This window comes from Ursus arctos, unplaced genomic scaffold (genome assembly GCF_023065955.2).
Source record: "Ursus arctos isolate Adak ecotype North America unplaced genomic scaffold, UrsArc2.0 scaffold_16, whole genome shotgun sequence".
Classification (NCBI taxonomy): Eukaryota; Metazoa; Chordata; class Mammalia; order Carnivora; family Ursidae; genus Ursus; species Ursus arctos.
The window spans coordinates 10,709,231-10,730,176 of record NW_026622830.1 but is presented as its reverse complement, the minus strand read 5'-3'; the positions used below and the strand labels follow the sequence as shown (position 1 = coordinate 10,730,176).

General features: G+C 54.8%; 1 protein-coding gene across 2 annotated transcripts in view; it reads left to right on the top strand.

The window, feature by feature from the left end:
* Positions 1–446: 446 nt before the first annotated feature.
* Positions 447–20,946, top strand: part of BCAS4 (breast carcinoma amplified sequence 4) — a 53,954-nt gene continuing 33,454 nt past the window's right edge. The window contains exons 1-2 of one of the 2 annotated variants that reach the window (XM_057312472.1): positions 447–703; positions 14,883–14,954. In XM_057312472.1, the coding sequence (XP_057168455.1) occupies positions 524–703; positions 14,883–14,954 (252 nt within the window). In that variant the 5' untranslated portion in view covers positions 447–523. The remainder of the gene's footprint in view (positions 704–14,882; positions 14,955–20,946) is intronic. The other variant, XM_026503731.4, reaches the window with a different exon arrangement.

The following is a 20,946-nucleotide window of genomic DNA, read 5'->3' as shown; positions in this document are numbered from 1 at the left end:
CCCCTGAATGGCCGTTCTCTATGCAGGATGCCGGCTGGAATCACCCGGGGAGCTTTAAAAACTACTGATCCCCAAGTCCCACCCCCAGGGATTCCGGCTGAATCGGCGGGCGTGAGGCCTGGCTTCCGGGCTTTTGAAAGCTCCCCAGGGCATTCTAATGTGCTGTGGGGGCTGGGAACCGTGGCTCCGCCCAGATTCCAAGGAAAAGGGGTGGTTTATACTGGCGGTTCTCCAACTCGGCTGTATGTTGGAATCACCGGGAGAACTTCAAAAAGTACTGGTGCCCAGGTCCCAACCCCAGAGACTGTGTGCGCGGGACTTTGGAAGTTTTAAGGGTCCCAGGTGATTGCAATCTGCAGGCGAGTTTGAGAAGCTCTGCTTTACCAGGTGATGCGAGGGTCGGGCGCAGTGAGCGCCGCGCGCCACTGGGTGGCGCTGCCCACTCGGCCCGGCGTTTCGGGAGGCGCGGGGGGTCGCGGCCGGGTGCGCACCTGCCCCGCCTCCTCCAGGCGGGCCACGGGGCATGCAGCCGATCGGGGGCGGGGCTCCAAGGCCGGGACGCGGCCACCGGCTCCCCGGCGGCCTCCGCCAGCTGGACCCTGTCGCGCTCCTGATGCTGCTCGTGGACGCCGACCGGCCGGAGCCCGTGCGCAGCGGGGCGCGCGAGCTCGCGCTCTTCCTGACCCCCGAGCCCGGGGCCGAGGTAGGGGACAGGGGATGGCGGTGGGGAAGGCGGGTCTCGGGGTTGGGGGGGTCTGGGCCCTCGCACCCCGGGGCAGGAAAGGGTGGGTGCGGCCTCCGGAGCCCGGGACCCGAACCCTTGGCGTCCCCGCCGCATCCTCTCGCACCCGGCGCAGGGGCCCAAGGGTCCCCTCTTTTGCGGCGGGGTGATGCCTGGCGCCACCCAGAGATGCGCGGCAGATTGCGCCGCTCCCTCCTCCAGCCCACAAGGCCCCCGGGGGCCCAGACTCGCGTCACATCCCGGGGGGCTCCCAGCATCGGCCGGCACGGGGAAGCGAGGCGCGCTCGGAGCTGCTTGCTCTTTGCCAGGCGGGGGCCCTGGGGAGGCCGCCCCCGGGTCCTGCCCCCGGGCCGGGCGCTCAGCCCGCTCCGCTCCGAGCCGAGAGCCAGAGGCCTGGAAGGAGGCGGGCAGGCTGCGTTTGTGCGGGGAAGCCCCGGGGCCTTGGTCCTGCTGTTGCTAAGAGGGAAAATACCTCGTCTCTAGCTGTACTTTCTATTTTAAAAGCACAGAATAAAAAGTAGATCTGAAACTAGGCCCTTCATCTTCCAGCTGAAGCCAGTCTGTTAACAGTGCTGTGAACGAGTTATTTATCCGAGTCCGCCAGGAGTTATTTAAGGCTTGAATTCAACTCATTCTCTTTTTAAATCTCAAAAGCAGGACAGAAGTACAGCAAATAAAGGGTGAGCGCCCTCTCCTCTTTCTCTGCGTCCCAAACGGCAGTCCCCAGAGATAACCGCACCAACAATGTGACTACCTCATTCCAGATGCTTAGAAAAGGCATGTGCAGTATGGGTATGTGTATGTATTAATAATACTGTGTGAGTTTTTATAAAACCCCACTTGAGACTGTAATACTGTTCTGCAAGTTGCTTTTTTCCACTCAAAATAGCATAGACAAATGGGGAGTGACTGCTAATGGTAAGGCCCAGGGCTCTTCAGGGTGATGAAAATGTTCTGGAATTAGGGGATGGTTGCACAACTTTGTGAATATACTGAAAACCACCGAATTGTACACTTTTAAAGGGTGAATTTTATGGTATGTGAATTACATCTCAATTTCACAGAATAGCGTGGACATATTTTCAGGTCAGAATTGTATCCATAAGAGCTGTCCAATAGAAATATAATCTGAGCCACAAATATGAGCCATTCATGTAATTTGAAATGTTCTGGGAGCCGCATAAAAAAGGAAAAGGAAACAGGTGAAATTAGTCTCAATATACTTAAAATAACAGTGTCTCCAAAATGTCAATCATGTTAACATGTAATCAATGTAAAAATTTTTAATGGGATTTTTACTTCTTTTTTTGTACTAGGTTTTCAAAATCGGGCTTTTAATTTTTTTTATTTTTGAGAGTAGGGGGCGGGCAGAGGGCGAGGGAGAAAGAATCTAAAGCAGACTCCACTCCCAGCCCGGAGCCTGTCTTGGGGCTCGATCTCACGATCCCAAGATCATGACCTGAGCCGAAGTCAAGAGTTGGACGCCTAACTGACTGAGCCACCCAGGCGGCCCCAAATCAGGCTTTTATACTGAACTTGCAGCACATCTCCGTTTGGACCGGCCACATTCTAAGTGTTCAATAGTCATGCCAGGCGGGTGGCTTCAAGCGTCTTGCAGAGCGCAGGTCTCCACCCTTCTTTCTAGTATTCCACAATGAAGTAACAGTTACTCCTGTTCCCTGGGCTCATACGATGTGCTAGCCTTGCGCCAAACCCTGCTCCTACTGACCCAGTGGCCAGGATGTTTTTAGGTTGATTTTATAGCTGAGAAAACGGAGGCCCTCACAGGATCAGAGCCGTCCCCTGGAGGGGCTGTAATTTGTGACATCTGCCCCCAGGGACGGGCATCTGGGTTGTCTACAGTTTTTCATTGGTTTAAGGAATGTGAGCATCTTTCTCGTTCCTTCTCTCCCTTGCTCTCAGCAGAGAGATGTCCTTGTGCCCAGCGGCTAAAGCTCAGCTTCATTTTGTCTCTATTAGGGGCAGCCTTCAAGAGAAACTGCATGTAGTAACTTCATTTTCTCACTCAGGGCTGTCTTTAACTCAGACACGGGCTGGCTCACACTCACTTGTGGGGGATGTAATGAAGAGCCCACTCCCTGTAGCTCTGTGCAGCAATAAACCCACTTAGAGCGCTGCCTGAAGTTTATTTACCAGAAGCAGCAGAAACTGCCGGAACAGAGTCACTTCAAGCTCTACTTAAAGCTTAATTCATTAGCGGGTCCCCACGCTGAGGCTGTTTGCAGATGGGTCAATGAGCTGGAAAAGGGAGATCTGGTGTGGGAACAGGCCTGGACAGCTGGGCCCTCCTCCTGGGGCCTCTTTTGGCTTTTAAATGGGTCCCTGACCAGCCGACTCCAGTCCTGGAGGGTCCTGGGGTCCCTAGTGGAGTGGGCCTGCGGCGTTCAACACCTTGAAACTCTACTGCGTGCCGGGAGCTGGGCACAGTGGTGACACGCAGGGGCCCTGCTCTCAGGACACCATCGGGCAATAGACATGTAACACGCAAAAGCTCTAGATGGTGACAGCAGCCCTGGAAACACACACGCAGTGGTGTGGTAGAGGGTATCTGTTGAGTCAGCAAGACAGGGGGTGGGGAGGGTCTCTCCAGGGAAGGGGAGACCTGAGTGATACCCACTGAGGAATGTGCAAGAAAGAGGAGGCCCAGGGACCTGTGTTGGAGTGCAGTCAGGGAGGGCTTCCTTGAGGAAGCGGCATTGTAGGCTGAGCCCCAAAGTGTGAATGAGAGCTGGCCAGGCTGCGAGGAGAAAAATCACCCAGGCAGGGAGCACAAAACCTGCAAAGGCCCTGGGATGGAATGAAGCAAGGTGCCCTTTGGGGTAGAAGAGCGGCAGGCGGAAGGGGGGGCCGTGCGAGGTTTGGGCAGAAGCCGTGCCCAGGAGCTCTGTCTCCCAGAATCGAGGCTCCGCTGCAGGGCGGTGTGCTGACCTTGCTTGGCAGGTGGGTGTTTTATTGTTTCCGGTGCCTTTGAGGTTTTCTGTTCAACCAGTTTTTTGCGTGTTTTATTTTCTCTCTTTTTCTGGTTTGAACTTCCTCTTTTTGGGGGAGTTTCAGGGCGGTCTCCAGAAGCTGCTTCAGGACGGCAGACAAAGAGCTGTTTGCCTCTTGGGTGCGCTCTGATTTAGGAGGACAGGGAGCTCAGACCACCCCCCCCCCCGCCCCAAAAGGCCGAGCGCTGATACCCATCCACGGGTGAATTCCTGGCCAGGCTCTTTCAGAATCCTATTTGGTTCCTCTGCTGGGACACGGGACAGGCTCATGAGGTTCACGGCCTGGATGGGAGGAATCAGGCCTGCACTCTCAGGCCCAGGGTCTCTGCTCGAGTGAGCAGAGGATGATGGCAGAGAAAACACCTGGGTCTTTTAACCGCATGTGGACTAGATCAGGGGTTGCAAAGTGGTGGCCCCCAGTGCTGAATCCAGCACTCTGATGTGATAGGATCTGTCAACACAGGGTTTCTTAAATGGAGGATTCTCATGAAAAACTCTGAGTTTCTGGTTTATTGAAAATATTAGGCAGTCTGTTGTTTCGTTTTGTTTTGAAGTAAGCTCTATGCCCTACATGGGGCTTGAACTCGTGACCCTGAGATTAAGATCACATGCTCCACCAACCGAGCCAGCCAGGCGCCCCTCAGTCAGTAGAACAGGTGCCTCTTGATCTCAGGTTGTGAGTTCAAGCCCCACACTGGGCATAAAGCCTACTTAAAAAAATGAAATAAAATATTAGCTGGTCTGGTAGGTCTGGGTCCCTGTTTGCCACAGTCCCCACTCCTCCCTATTGTCCTCCCCGTACCGAAGCTAGCATCAGCTACCATTTACCCTTGTGCTTGAACATTTGATTTTTCTGTCGTCATGTAGGGAAAAAACGGAACGACTTCTCCAAACCATGTGTTTGGACTAAAGTAGAAAAACATAAACTAGCCAAAGATGCCCTGGAGTTTCATGAAAAAAAAAAAATCAAAGAGGTTGTTTCTTTGTGAAAGCAAAGGATATTCTGTTATGTCCAACCTGCAAACACCATGTGCTTATGCTCCTCCCCCTCCCCCAGCATGTGTCCTGCCCTTGCGACCTGCTGGTCCGCTTTCGGCATTCACGTGGGGGACGTGCCGATGCCCTGTCTGAAGGTATAGTTCTGTATTCATTTATTCCTCAGATCTTTATGGGGAGCCCGCTGTGTGCCAGGCACTGTGCTGGGTGGGGTACCAGGGAGAGGCCTGCGAGGCCGAGGGGGTGCCTGCCTTCAAGGACTGGCGTTGCAGTGAGGGGGGTGAGCAGACGAGTCACGATCCAGCAGAGTGTCTAAACAGTGCTTAGCGCCGTGAAGGAGACAGCGGAGGGACAATGATGGACACTCAGGGACGGTTGGAAGGAACCACCAGGGAAAGCTCCAGCAACAGGTGCATGGCCCGAGGGGCAAACACGAGGAACGGGGAGTGGGTGGACCTCAGCGGCCAAGGGCGAGAGTGGGCAGGGCGAGACCAGGGCCTACGGCCATGGGGAAGACTGTGGATTCGATCATAGGGTCCTGGCCATGAGCAGGGGTGTGCTGGCCATTAGCGGGGGAAGCCGTGATCAGGTTCCCGGCCTCACGGCTGTAGGGCCAGAATATGTTGGAGGGGCTGGAGCGGCAGTAGGGGGACCACAGATGCGGCCGTCCAGGGGATGTAGACTGAGCTGGCCACGTTCCCTGAGTCAGAACCTTTGGGGGTGTGAGGGGCAAGGCCAAGGCGAGTACTGGAAGGGAGCAGCATCTCTCAGAAGGACGTTCCTGCCTTGCTGCCCAGTGGAAGGAGCCATCCCTGGGTCTGAACAATCTCTTCTCATAGGACGTTCGTGCTGTGGGGAGGGTCAGCCCGGAGCCTCGGCTAACGGTGTCCGGTCTGGCTGACCCTCAGCACCTCCTGAGAAGCTTTAAAACAGAGAGGTTCCGAAAGATCGGGAACGACCTCAGTGCTTGTCAGCACGGGCTGGTTGAGAGTGCTGCTTCCGCACAGCGGACAGCTCAGGGCTGCAGAGTGAGTCGGCTCCGGGGGGCCGTCCACAGCGGCCTGCAGCGCCCAGCTCCAGGGGAGAAAGGCGAGGTGCACGGAGGTGTGCGAGGTGTATCCGATAACTTAAACGGCAAATCCCCCCCACACACCTATTTCATGCATCTACAAATAGAGGAGGAGGTCAAAGCAATCTCCGGGGTGGGGTGGGGCATAGCCAAGATGAGAGCACCGATACAGGGCCTGGTACCCAAACTTTGCTGAAGCCTGGAGTCATCTGGGGATCTTCAAAAACTCATTCTGGTTTCTGCCAGCTGTACCGCCACCGCCCACCCGCCCCCGGCCCAGGTAGTCTACTTTCACTGGGGTGGGTGCCGCCTGGACACTGGCATTCCGAAAGCTCTCCAGCAGGGTCTTAAGCCTGGAGTGCCCTAAACTGGTGGGTGTGTTGGAAAATCAGTGTTGTTGCCGATCGTGGGGGCCATCTGTGAACAAGGCCCAGGGCTGGGGGTCTGGGCTGGTAAACACTCGCCTGGGGATTCTGATGGCCAGGCCTGCTTCCAGCAGCAGCCCCACGAGGGAGCCTGTCTGTCCTGCCTGCTGCTGCGTCCACAGCACCGAGTGACTTCGTCCATATCATTAAAGAAACATCCTTTATGGCTGTGTAGACTCCCCCAGTCCTGCTCCTGCCCAGGCCTCGTGGTGGGGGGGCGCGGGCTCTGAAGCCCCTCGGCCTGGGGTCAGATCTCCGTCCTGTGCTCAGTGCCCCTCTGTGCCTCGAATGCTCATCTCATGCAGTGGTTGGGGGGTTGGAGGAGCGAATCCACAGGAGACGCGTGGTGTGGGGTCTGGCCCGTGGTTAGCCGCCCGGAACATCAGCTGGAATTGCTCGCTCTCCCATTCAGGTGTTTTTGGAGCAGGTGCTGGGTGCAGACACCTTGCCAGGTGCCGGGAGGGAGAATACGTGAGAGACACTTTTGTCCTTAGGGACAGAGCAGGGGTGGGGGTTGATGCACGATAATTGTTCAGTAAGTGTTTGGTAGTGGGGATTTCGGCCCTTTCAAGCCCTTCACTTGTGCTGAAGATCGTGAGTTTCCACTCGCCAGCGCGGCCTCGCGGAGGCCCGGAAGCCCTGTGTTCCCTCTTTGACCTGCGAACGCGAGGCCGACTGTAGATTCTGGTTCTTGGTTTGCAAAACGCAGTTGCTGAGCCCACGGTCCAAATGAGCCACAAGTTCATCTAAAGCTGCCTTGGGTTCTGAATTTATTCCTTGGCGCAAATGTGTTGGAAATTTGGCCTGGGAGTTCTTTTAAAGTGAACTGGTGTTGGTTTTGCTCTTAAAATAAGTTTGGTTTTAAAAAATAAAAAGTGGGGGCACCTGGGTGGCTCAGTTGGTTAAGCATCTGCCTTCGGCTTGGGTCATGATCCCGGGGTCCTGGGATCGAGCCCTGCATCAGGCTCCCTGCTCTGCGGGAAGCCTGCTTCTCCCTCTTCCTCTGCCCCTGCTTGTGTTCCCTCTCTGCTGGCTCGCTCTCTCTGTCAAATAAATAAATAAAAATATTAAAAAATAAAACATAAAAAGTGTATGCACATGTCACAAAATTCCAAGGTCCCCATGGCCAAGGAGTGGTGAGGGAGCTTCCTCCCCCCGCTGTTCCTGTCCGTGTGCCCTCCCCGCAGGCAGGACAGGTCCCTCCCGTCCCCACCTGTAGCCCTTCCCTTGGTGTGTCCTGCGTCTTTCACTCAGTGTGTCTTGGAGACCTTCCCACGTGAGTACCTAGAAGGCGGCCCGAGTGTTTCTAGCTGCTCGACAGAACCGCCTTGTCTCTACTATGGTTGAGGCAGCCATCTCTCCCCTGCTGGACGTTGAGGCTACGCGGCTTCTTTTACTCTCGCAAAGCCTGTTGCAGGAGGAGCTCTGCACACGTCATTTGCATTTGTGCAAATATGTCTGAGGGAGAGAGAACCTCGTGGGGGAATTCCTGGACGCAAGGGTACCTGCGTTTTAAATTTTGGCTGCTGTTGCCAAAGGAACCCTTTTAGAAACCAGGGTCAGGACAAGGGTAGAGGAGAGTGGTGGCGCTTTCTGGACACTCGAACCTCAAGGTCAAGGATCCCTCGAGACCTGGATGGGAGCTCTTGTTTGCCCCGTTTTGGGGCCTGAGAGGAAGGAGCTCCCGTGTCCCCTCTTTGGGAAGTGGGTTGTCTCCTAACACGATGGGTCCTTCCTGGTAGTTCCACTGAACGCTGTCTGGAGAATCCCTTTGTCTGCCCTGCACGGTCCTTGTCCCCGCTGGCCCCAGCTCCCGGGGGCTTCTGACCATCCCTCCAGCCCTTGCATCCCGCGCACAGAGACGAGGCTGCTGTTTCTGCCTCCTGTCAGGCTGGGGGAAGAGAGGACACCGACATTAAAAAGACCTTTACTTTGCTGTCATCTGAAGGGACCACCATGACTGCTTTGGAAGAAGAGGTGACATTCTTGTTTGCGTGCCCAGGGCGAGGGCAGGCCCCACGGTCCTTGGACTGCTTCTTTCTCGCCCCGGTCGTGTACTTGGGGACCCTGGCCCCCCCTGGCTGGAGGAAGCCCCGGGGCAGGGGCAGGCAGCAGGCTTGGCGTCAGCAAAAGCCGAAAACCCCACCCTGGAGCCCCGTGTGGCTGCAGGTGACGTCCTCTGGCTGGCACCGTGATGTGATTCGAAAAATGCGAAGTAGTTGCCAAATTCTGAAAAGGGGGAGTTTTCTCACAAAAAATCCAATGTGTGGCTTGTCTAAAAGTGTTGCAACAGAAGGTATAGGTCTTCAGTGGCCCCGTTCCTGGCCTGGCGGAATGGACCTCGTGGTTTCCTAGAAGGATTCTCGTGCACGTGTGCGTGCGTGCGTGTGTGTAAATAACGTTATCGCAATGTAATGTATATACCACACAATTAAAGTGTACGACTTAATGGGTTTTTGTTTATTCGCAGAGTGGTGAAACCATCAATCCGAATCCATTTTAGAACATTTTCATTACCCCCAGAAAAACCCTGTACCCCTTAGCTCCTCCTCTCCGATGCCCCTCATTGGTCTACTTTCCGTCTCTATAGATTTGTCTGTTCTGGACAATCCATATATGTTTGTGTTGTTTTTTTTTAATTTTTAAAAAAGATTTATTAGAGAGCACGAGTAGGGGAAGGGGCAGAGGGAGAGAGAGAAGCAGACTCCCCACTGAGCGCAGAGTCTCACGTGATGGGGGCTCGATCCTATGACCCTGAGATCATGACCTGAGCTGAAACCAAGAGTTGGACGATCAACCAACTGAGCAACCCAGGTGCCCCGTGTGTCCTTGTGTTTTAAAGACACAGGCCAGAGGTTTGAAGCCACATTCAACCTGCAGACAGCTTTCTTTGGCTGTCATACTATGTTTTAATTTGGGGGCTTTTGAATTCTCAAGCTGGGAAAGTTTGCGTAAATTCCGTATCACTGTCTGTCTTGAACAAAACAGATTGGCACATTCCCACGTGGTTCACTCTGCTGGGGTCAAGCAGCACCCACCCTCTCTTAGATGGGGAATGTGTTAGCCACAATCCCCACCACTCCCTGTTGTCTCTCTGCCTGGAAACTGAGTATTAGCTGCCGTTCGTTATGCTGCTTATGCTGCTGTGTTTCTTAGAGAAAAGTAGAAGGTCTCTTTCAAAAGTGAGAAAATAAAAATAAGCAGTGTGCGGAAAACATATTCCCTTGTATTTCTTTCCTGCCCGGCTTCTGTGTCCATTGCATTGGAATGCGGAGACCCTGGTAGGGTCCTGGTTACAGCCGTCTTTTGTATGGGTATGGCATCTCACCGTGAGTAACCCAGAGAAATGACTTTGTTGACCCTTCTCAGCTTCCATCTCAAGACAGAGTCTGAGGACTGTTTTCCCCCAATTTTCAAATGGGAAACCAAGGCACAGAGATGTCAGAGTGCGGTTAAGGCGACACAGCACAACGTGCAAGGGCGGAACTAGAGAGCAGCCTGTAGCCCCGCCAGGAAGGCTTATTTCTTCCTCCTTCCCTTGCTCATTTTTCTTTCCTTCCCTGCTCCCTCCTTCCTTCCTTTCCTGCAACAGGTATTCTCTGGACACTGTATTGGTTACCACTGCCGGGTAACAAACTACCTCAAATCTTCACGGCTGAAAACAACCTCCACATTATGGCGCGTGATTTTGCCGGTCTGTGGGGCTCACCTGAGCGGTTCTGCTCCCATGTGCTGGCTGGGCTTCGTCGGGGGCTGCATTCCGCGGGAGCGCTGGCTGCACGGCAACATGGCCTCACTCGTGTCAGGCAGTTGGTGCGGGCTGGGGCGTCTCAGTCCTCACGCGGCCACTCTTGTCCTGTGGTCTCTCCAGCAGCATTGCCTGGACCAATTCGCATGGCCGTTGCCTTCCAAGAGGGTGAATCAGATGCTGCAAGGTCTCTTGATGTCACCAAGTATTGCTTGCACCCATCCTACTGGTCAGAGCAAGTCACGGGCCAGGCCAGATTCAGGGGTAGGGAAGAGTGGATCCCACCTCTTCCGGGGCAGGGTGGCAGAGTCAGATTGCACAAAGGTACGCACATGGGAGGGAGTCAGGGGGACATCTTTGGAAGCATGAGTGCCTACTAGGTGTCAGGCTTTGCTCTGTAGAGGCCCTGGGAACACAGAGGTGAATGAAAGGCACTAAGACCCCTGCCCTGTAGGGGCTTTCATTCTGGTGGGGGAAGATGACACGAAGCAGGTAAAAGATATAAGATATTAGACGGTGATGGAGGCTGACGAGAGAAATAAACTGGTGCAGGACAGGGAGTGGTGGGGCTGCAAGGCCAGGGAAGGCCTCACTGAGGAGAGACGGACGAGCAAAGGCTGAAAGGAAGTGTGCAGTGAGCTTTGTCGATAATGGGAACGGCAGGTGCAAAGGCCCTGGGGTGAGGATGTGGTTGGTGTAGTTGATGGGGAGTGAGCTGTGGGCAGTGAGGTCGGAGAGCAGATGGAGGGTCCAGATGGCGTAGGGCTGGCGAGGCGTCTGTTAGGTGTTTGCTGAGGGAGGTGGAGGACAGGGGAGGCCTTTTTTTTTTTCTAATTAAGATATAATTCATGTGACAAAAAATTTACCATTTTAAAATACACAGTTCAGTGGTTTTTAGTATGTTCACTGTGTTGTGCAAACATCACCATGACCTCGTTCTAGAGCATTTCCATCCCCCAGGAAAGGAACCCCATGACCTTTAGCACTTCTTCTGTCATTCTCCCGCCGTCCATTAACCCCCAACCGGTGATGTGCCTTCTGACTCTGTGGATTCGCGTCTTCTGACCGTTTCACCTAGAAGGAGTCATGTGATGCTTGGCCTTTCGCGTCTGGCTTCTTTTGCTCAGCGTCATGCTTTCGAGGATTATCTGTGCTCTAACATGTATCAGGTCGGCGTTCCTTTTTATTGCCACATAATATTTCTTTTCCTTTTTTTTTTTTTTTAAAGATTTTATTTATTTGACAGAGAGCACAAGCAGGGACAGAGGGAGAGGGAGCAGACTCCCCGCTGAGCAGGGAGCCCGATGCAGGACTCGATCCCGGGACCCCGAGATCATGGCTGGAGCCGAAGGCAGGCACTGAACCGACTGAGCCAGCCAGGCGCCCTGCCACGTAGTATTTCCACAGCGTGGACGTGGCACGTTTTGTTTGTTCACTCATCACTTGACGGACCTTGAGTTGGTTGCACTTTTCGGCTCTCGTGAATAATGCACACGTTTTTGTAAGAACATCATGTTTCCAGTTCCCTGGGCTGTATTGCTGGGTCATAGGGTAACTCTGCATCTCACCTCCTGGAAGACTGCCAGACTGCTTTCCACAGCAGCGGTGCCGTGTCACAGGCCCCCCCAGTGGCGCGTGAAGGTTCCAGTGGCCCCCGCCGCTCAAGGGCGTTTGTCATCTTCCGGTTTTGCAGGTGTAGGGGCCCTGGTGGCCGCGAGGCCGTACGGCGGAAGACGTCCAGCTGGCCAGGGCTTTGGTGTTGACGGTCGTTCCGAGGAGCAGGCTGAAGGGGGGCCAGCGAGCCAGGACTGTGCCCAGTGCCGGGGGGGCGGTGAGGGGGGCGGATGGACGTGGCGGGCTTCGGGCTCCATCCTGAAGGCGGCGCAGAGATCTGCGAACACACTGGACGGGGGGGGCTGAGAAAGAAGGTGCGTCAAGGATGCGCCCGGGTATCTGGCCGGAGCGATGGACGGTGGTGTTTCCACTTGATAAGCTGGGGAAGACCCGGGTGGAGGGTTTGTTTGTGGGGTGTCAGGTGCCTGTCCCTCAGGGGCAGGGGCCGGCCCCGCATGGGTTTCCTGGCATGGCCGGCTGGGAAGCTTGGGTGGGCACTTTGGGACATTGATGTAAGAAAGCAGATGCCACGATTCCCATGTGTTAAAATACCCACCGCCGTCCCCGCCAGCCATGCCCCGAATGTCACCCTAGGCGAGCCCCTGGAGTGAGACAGTCTATGCCCAGGGAGTTGCATGGGGGACGAGGGCATTCTTTGTGCTTATGGGCTGGTGAACAAGGCGTGTGGGCTGCAGCCTGCAGGACTCTCATTTCTGGCCACTTAGGGGATTATCTTGAGAGAAAATTGTCCCTTGAATGATTTGTGGGCATGGCTGGCCAGCTAATCCCGAGCTCCTTCCTGGTGGTTGGGAATGTCTCCGGGCTCGCTCCTCAAATGCTTTCTCAGCAATGCTTTCTCTGTTCTCTCCTGCTTCGGGGCCCTGCCCCAGGAGGTGGGGGGAACAGGTGGGGGATGGAGACCGTAGCTGACAGGCAGTAATAAAGGGGACACATGTCCCCCGCTGCTCCAAAGAGCCCCTTGGTAGTTATAACTTCAGCTCTGGACTTGGAGTGCTCAGGGTCAAATCTGGCTTCAGTGTTTATTCGCTGTGTGACCTTGAGTGAGTGACTTAAGCTCTCTGTTCCTCAATCCATAAAAAGGGGGAAATTATAGCCCCTACTGTAGAGTGTTCCTGTGAGAATCAAATGAAATGGTTTTTATTATCTAGTGAGAGAGATACATAAAGCAACCACTTATTATGCACCTACTGTGTGTCAGCCCTCTGTTAACTGATTTGACCACATTCATTATGGGAGGCTAACCTCCTAACAACCCTGCCAGATGGGTGTGGCCGTTGCCCTCACAGGGCCGCCAACCGAAATGCAGAAGGCAAACCCCTGACTTAAGGCCCCACGGTTGGCAAAAGAGACGACGGGATTTGAACCCGGGACTGACGAACCTCCTTTCTGAACACGCCAGGGTAGAGTGAGACGTGCTTCCTCTGAGCAAAGAGCATCGGGCCCCTCCGGGGAGCGAGGCGGCCCATCTGGCTGGGGCGAGGGCGTCCAGGTCTGGGGTCTGGAGTGTCTACACCTGCCCTCTCGAGGAGCCCCCCCCCCCCACGCATCTGTGTCCTTCTGCCGTCTCATCCCTTCCTCTGCGAGCAGAAGGAGGCGACCAGCCTTCCTGTCTCCCATCTCTGTGGCCTCTTGCCTCCTTCTTCCCTCCTGAGCGCTTCTTTTCCTGTGATCTTACTTTTGGGGGAGTGGAGAGAACTTCCTGTGTGTCTCTCAGTCCTCCCTCCACTGTGGTCCCTTTGCCTGTCAAGCCTCCCCCGTGCAGGCCCAGAAATAGTCCCAGCTGTGAGATGAAGGTTCCAGAGTTTAAAATTGCAACTCGGTACTATTTTTACTCCAGCCGGAAAGATGTTTTTTTTGCACAACCGTTTATTTTGTTGTGGTAGCGACGCTCCAGCCGCAAGCAGCGGGCCTGGCAGGGCATCAGCCTCTCTCCTGGGACAAGTGGGCGGTGAAGGGAGCCCTCAGATATCAGGGCGCAAGTACCAGGCCTCCCCAGAAATATCTGGTGTCGCCTGCCTGGAGCAGAACGGTCTGGCCTGGTAAGCCCGAGCAAGTGGCTCACGTTCTTGGCAAACTTTCTTCCTAGATGCCTGGTCATTACAGAAACAAAGCAAAAACAGAGCAGGTAGTTTGGAAGTCACGGAAACGGCACATACTTCAAGGGGAAAAAAAGGTTCTAACTAATTTTTGCACAAGTGATTTAAACGGGGCTGTAAACTGGCAGACCCTTTCACGCTCATGTTTGGCTTGGCCCATGCGTGGCAGGACATGAATCCGTGCTACTGTTTAAAAATTGGGACATTTTCCATCACATTAAAATTTCTGGCTTCTCTTGAAAAATGGAAGGCTCTGGCAGCCCCGAGTCTGTGTTTACTGATGGCTGCTGGCGGCTGGCTGTTCTAGATTTGGGCAAGCCCTTCTCAGACCACCGCAAAGCCCTGGCGGCCTGCTTTACTCACTGATGTCACTCATGACGTCACTGCCCAGCCCTGGTACCTCGAGTTTTGGACCCTTCAGATAACATAAAGCACTCAAGTCTTCCTTGTCAGACCTTCTTCCCCAATTCCTACTCCTGAGAGCCAAGGAAGAACCATTAATAGGTTGCCAGATAAGCTACAGGACACCCAGTTCAATTTGAATTTGGGATTGAATGATGGTTTCGTACATTCCCGAACTATTAGCAGTTCAGTCTGTATGGTTCCAGGCCTTTCTGGGAACCATGTACATCCTTTGTGTGTTGTTAACAAGGACGGGTTTATATTTCTCCCTCTTCTGCATCTCGTGCTAACTCTCCGTCGTGTTTGTTAGGGGGCGTTTCTCACGGTTTGTAAGAGCTTTGAGGCTGTGGACTCAAACCCGTGTGGGAATCCTGGCCCCACCACTTGCTAGCTGTGTGACCTCCAGCAGGCTTACCTCACCCGAGCCTCAGTTTTCTCATCCGGACAATGGGATGATAAGGGTAGCTTGGTCCTGTTTCCTGCTAGTTTTCATTCATCTCCTCTCTTGTGAAATCTGCACGGAGTGGACGGGCCATGGTGACTTTAACCAGGCCTCTGTCCACAGGCGTCAAGATCGCGGCCAGCTCATCGTGATTTTAAGTGAGGCTAGGAGTGGTTTTGAAAAGGGAAAGGAGGTCTGAAGGGAACTGGGCAGATAATCCTAAGATTTAGTTTGCTTTTAAAAAAAAAAAAAAAGTGAAGGGCGTTTGTCTCCCTGGAAACCACTTGCTAATCTCCAGGATATTGTCTCTTTTCAGGCGAAGGAGGTGGAGGAGACCATCGAGGGGATGCTCCTCAGGCTGGAAGAGTTCTGCAGCCTGACTGACATGGTGAGTGTCTGCCTGGGAGGTGTGGGTTTAGGCCCAGGCCAGACTCCAGGACCTTCCTGGAGTTTTCTGGGGAAGCCATTTTGGTGGTGATTTAGCAACCAGAAGGAATGGGGCAGCAGCCAGCGGTGAGAGGAAAACCACGCACACACTCTCTCTCACACTCTCTCTCGCTCTCTCAACACCAAGGCTTCCTGAGGTGGCCATCTTGATAACGCCCATCCCCCCAGATGGCTCTTATTCCACCGAGGAGCCCGGAGTGGGCCACCAGGTGGCACTCTCGGGCACCGATGCGGGGAGCCATTCAGCGGGGATGCTAAGACTATATTTAACTTTCCTCAGCTCTGCGCGGTCCGCCAGGCAAACATGGAGACAGCCAGGAAATGGCTTCAGGCCTGCAAGGCCTAGAGGAGCCTCTAGCCCAGGCTGTAGCCCGAGGCAGGGTTGGGCATCAGGTTCCTTCCCGAATCCTTTTGCTGTCTCTGCTTTTGCCTCCTACTCTGTTTTGTTGGATCAAATTCCCTTGGCTGGGTGGAGAAGAAGATGGAAGATGGTTCCTTGGGCCCAGAAGACAAGGTCTCCACTCCAAATTCTGTAAAAATCTCTTCTAGATCCTTGTGTCCCCAGGATTGTAGCCAGCCAGGTGTGGGGCCCTGAGGAGCAATGATAGAATTTTCTGGAAGCTCCCGGCAATCTGGGTTTAAGGCTTCTCCCCGAAGGCCCAAAGGGTGGAGCTCCATAGGATTAGGCCCTGCCTCTCCCCGGAGCAGAGGAAGCTCAGCTGGACCCAATGGGGTAGATTTGGGCCCCTGTGAAGCACGTGTCTGGAGAAGTGTCTGTGAGAGCCCAGGGGAGTAACAGGAACGGCAGCCCTGGGTGTTTATTGAACACCTACTTGGTTCCAGGCACAGCGTGAAGTGTGTGTTCCCTACCACCCCATTTCTCCTCGAAGCAGCAACACGATGGGCACCGTGTCATCCCCATTCCTTCAACGGACCTACTTCGTGTCATCCTCTGGGGACACAACAGTGAGCGAGACAGAAATGTCCCCAAGAGGACCTGTGCTTTTCTCTTGAGAACCAATTTTCTAGTTTGGGTGTGGGTCCAGGTGGGAGCTGGGTAACAAGACTGACTTTGAACAGCCCGGGTAGTTCGTTCTTCATCACCGGCCGTTGGGCACCTTCCCTGATGGGGCACCACGGGGAGCCCGAGGGTACAAAGAGCGTCAGCTCTGTCTCCGTTCCCCCTGCTGCGGGAGCTCACTGTGTGTGACCAGGGCTGTCATCCAGTGCTGAAGCACCAGGCTGAAGGTGTGCCCAAGGTGCAAAGGGGGACTGCAGAGGTTTTGAAGAGGGAGAAAAGATCTAGAAGGAACTGGGCACATGATCCTAAGACTTATTTGCTTAAAAAAAAAAAAAACAACAACGAAGAGCAGAGGCGTTAAATTCTGCCTGGGAAATTGGGAAGGCTTTGCAGAACAGGTGGTGATTAATTTGGGGCTTGAAGAAGGAACAGAAAGAATTCAGCCGCTGGGGAGGGCGAGTGCCCAGGCAGAGGCACTGTCCCATGGGTATGCTATGCTGGACACAGTGTGGACTGTGGGGGCCCCCAGGCAGGCGGTGGATTTGGAAGGTGGGTGGGCTGGTGGTGACCCAGGGACACTTTGTTCTCAAGTTCAGCCATCCTCCTCCTCGAAAAGGGACCCACTATCTGCCTGCGGGTAGGAGTCGGCCTGGGTGGAGAGAGGTCCCTGGCCACCCTGCCTTAGAAACCGGCAAGGCTTCCCGGGGTGGGGGGGCCTGTGTGTGTTCCCTGGAGACCGAGGTATCAGGCAGCGTTGACAAGGCCCTCCCCTAACTAGAAGCCTGGAGATGCATTTATGCAAAGATTTTAATAGTGAGATCACACACGTGACCCGTGGACCCAATCCCGCCTGCAGATACGTTGGATGTTTCTGGAAGGGAAAGAAAAAGGAATTTGCTGCTGACATTTATAGAATGTCATGCAAAAAATCAGGACGTCTGGCTTCTTTTGGAAGAGCAAAGATCTGGCTCCCCTGGGGTGCTTGGTCCCACCTGGCCAGCATCGTGTAGTGGCCACCCCACTGTGGACAGCACGTGAGCTCTCCGGCTGGTCACCGTCCACTGCTCCCATGGGGGCTCCCTGACTCCATGGCCACCTGCCAGGTACATCCGTCATGTGCTCATGGGTTTTATGGCAGAGTGTGTTTCTCTGTACTTTGAGCCCTACTGAAAGCAGGCAAATGAAACCAGACGGAGAGGGTCCTGTGTTTCAAGCAAGGGAACAGAGTGGGTTTCCCATGGGATGGAAGACCATTTCATGAGTTTATATGTAAATGAGCGTGCCTGCGTTAAGCGACCGTGTCTAGTACGATGTTTTAGTGGCCCCTGTAACGATGCTCAGTGCTGACGCCATTTCGATTGTGGAAATCGTCCTGCCCTGACAACTGAGGCTTAGTTTACCTGGCGTGTCTGCGTACATGGCACAGAGAGAGGCGTCCAGCTCTCCGCCTTGGCTTGGGACCTCCTTTCCTCTTTTGATCCAAGCTAGGAATGAGTGGGGACCTCTGGGGAGCAGGTGATGTGGCACCACGGACCCTGGGCCCTGAGTCCCTACACTGGCCTTTGGAAACACTGATCGAGCCAGAGGTCTGAGAGAGGCCAGGCTCCCTGGTGCACCGTCCTGAGAGAAGCAGCTCCATTTCCGATAAAATCAGGCTATTAGAAACGAGAGTCCGGCTTCCTGTCTGATGCATTAAGTCCATGGCCAGCCTGTCCTTGATCACTCTATGTGACTGGAATTCACTACCCTGTGCCTGCCACCTGTTTAGACCTTAGATAGAATGCTAGTCGCTGCCGCTTCGAGCTCTGACTTCCTGCTGTGAGGCCTTGAGCACAGCACACCCCCTCTCTGTACCTTTCTTTTCTCTTCTGTAGAATGGACATAATGGTCCTAATTGTGGCTGCATCAAACTACCCCAGAACTTAGAGGTATCAGACAACAACCAATGTATTATGTGGGCCGGGGCAGGGCACAGAGGGGATGGTTCCTCCAAGCCACGTGCCACCTGCCGGGGCAGGGATGTCCAAGGTGGCTCCTTCTCTCCCTTGTCTGACGTCTGGGCTGGGAGTGCTGGGTGGCCGGGGACTGGTTGGTGTAACTTCTCCCCATGCAGCCTCTCCTCGGGGCTCGCTTGGGCTTCCGAAGCGTGGCATCTGGCCTCCCAAAGCAAGCATTCCAACAGATGGGAAGCAGAAGCTGCCAGGTCTCTGGAGGCTTGGGTATGGAAATTCACACAGGCTCCCTTCTGTCATATTTTCCTGGTCAAGACAGTCAGGTAGCACACCCAGATCCAAGGGGAGAGGACACAGACCCCATGTGTTCCTGGAAGGAATGGAAAGAATTGGTAGCCCTCTTTAGTCTACCACAAGCGGTATCCTTCTCCTAAGAGTTACGGCGCGGACTAGGTGAGGCGGGGATGTGCCCGTTACGTCCTCTGGACTGACCGCAGTGAGAAAGACCGACAGAACCAAGCGTGGGCAGGCCGGGGCAACAGAGATGCTGCTCAGCTGCAGGTGCAAATGCAGAATGGACCGTTCTACACCCCAGCAACTGTAATGCGAGGCGATGACCCGACAGAGAGGAAGACAAGGTCCTCAAAGACCCGTACACAAATAGCCGGAGCAGCTTCGTTCATGATGCCCCAAACCGCGAACAGCCCGAATGCAGAGTGAAGTGCACCGAACATCGGGGGGGGGGGGTGGGGGGCTCTCACAAGTGTGGAGCCCAGTGAAAGGAGTCAGGCACGGAAGCCGCGGTGCTGGAAGCCGGATCGTGGTTCGCTTTGGGAGGGCGGTCGTGACCGGAGCCCTCTGGGGTGATGGCCTGTGCTACACGCTGGCCTGGGTGGTGCTTACACAGGTGCGGACACACGTATGCATTCGCCCAGCTGTCCGCGCAAGGCCGGGGCCCTTCGCCGTCTGTCATTTCCTACGTTCAATTAAAGATAATTGCTTAGCGGGGTGCCAGCTCAGTGCCGTCTGGAGTTTGGGCACCTTGTCGGGGCCCCCAGAATCCCACCCCTGGCAGGGAGCAGACTCTTTCTTCGCTCACATGGATGGAGAAAATTCCTTGTTGGCCTGGCTCCAGCACTTGCATTTGGCATTGGTGTGTGTTCTTGGGTCAAGTGCATTTGGTTCTCCTTCCTGAAGGCCCTGAATCATCCCGGACAGCCGTCTTTGCTCAGTGATAACCCACATCCGCTGCCCAGACTTCTGGGCTCCGGAGGCCGGCTCTGGGGGGTGGGAGACCAGGCTGGGGAAGGGTCCGCCAGGTCCTCAGGCCAGTACGCTGGCTGGGGGTTCGTCCCGGCCGAGGCTTAGCCAGCATTGATCCTTCACTGACCTCTCCCTGCTCAGATGTGTGTGACATGGTCATGTGACGTGGGTGTGAGGAAAGAAACGTGTTGCTTTCCTTTGACTCCCCTGTAAGAAGACAAGTGCACGGGGCTGCCACAGACGCCATGCTGGGGAGACTCTAGGGAGCGGTAGGGACTATGGTTAACCAAAGGGGCAGCTGTCACCCAGCTCCCACTGATTGCTGTCACGTGGGACATGGACTCAGGGTGGCCATGTCCTCTGCTCGTTCACAAGAAGCTAGGAGCCTGGACTTCTAAGGAAATACCCTTCATTGTAGACGTGGTGCCCGGCTTGGGCGCGCTTTATTTTTTCAGGCAGGACGCAGGCTGGCTCCGCAAGGCCCAGCGGAACATGCTCGCAGACCCCTGGCGTCACTGGTGGCCTCAGACCAACCTGGACTGGAACCTTCCATCTCCCACTGGGTAGCCTTGTGACCTTGGGCTGGCTCGTTTCGTTTTCCTGTCTTTGCGCCTTGTCCTCAGCCATGAAAGGTTGAGGATAAAATCGCTTCTGATTCACACCTGTGCTCAGCCTGTGGTGAAGGTTCGTGGGATGCTGGCTTTGTGCCCCTCCCACCCTTATTTTTGCTTCTAGTTCCCAGCTCACGAGAGAACCGTGAGAAAGGTTTGGGGGCTTTTCAGACCTCAAGGATTACTGTCTACTTTCCCCCCACGCACGTGCAGCCTGCCATCCGGGCAGGGGTAGACAGCTCCCCGTTGCCCGCAATTCCAGTAAGCGGAGAGGCGTCTTCAGAGAGGGGCCTTCTTGGCCGGCCCGGCCCCTCTCTTCCTTGGGTTCCTTCAGAGCTGGAGGAAGGGAAGGGAAGGACGAGCACTGTGAGTCCCCCTCTGCAGCATTCCTTCCCTCTGGGTGGGTCGCTGGGACCAGGCCCTCCTGATTTTCTTTGTTCTCGCCCTATTCGTTTCTTTAGAAATTAGCAGAAAGGAAAGATTTGCATTTGATCCACTGTGTCCTGACCCTGCCATGCGTTATCTGCTCTTCGTTGCCTCACTGAACCTTGGCGATTTCTCCAGAGTTTAGCCTTGTTGCGGGGGCGGGGGTATGTCTCTAGAGATTTGGCCTTGGGGGCAGAAAGAGAAAATATTGAGGGCTTTTTCCTGTCAAGGGTGAAAAATGCAGGTGCCTGTGGGAGCCAGGCAGGATCTGGACCTGAGTGAAGAGGGCAGGGGTGAGGCAATAGGGAGGGGTGGTGACTGTGTCACCAGAGAGCTCATGCCCCACCTGTGGGGAGCAGCCGCTGCTCAGCCGAGCCTTCCGTGCCTGGGAGACGTAGGCCCGGTGTTGCCAGAGGGCCTGACTTCTAAGACACCTTGTAAAGCCCTGCTTAATCACCTGAGTGTGGTAAAGCCATGTTTATATATTTTGTTTTGCAATAGTTTTAGATTGACAGGAAGAGTGCGAAGATGGTGCAGAGGGTTCCCACACGCCCCTCGTCCGGGTTGCCCTGGGGCCAGCGTCTCGCGTGGCCGCAGGACCATCGCCGGAACTAAGAAACCAGCACGGGTATGCTGCCCACGCTTGATTTGGCTTTTGCA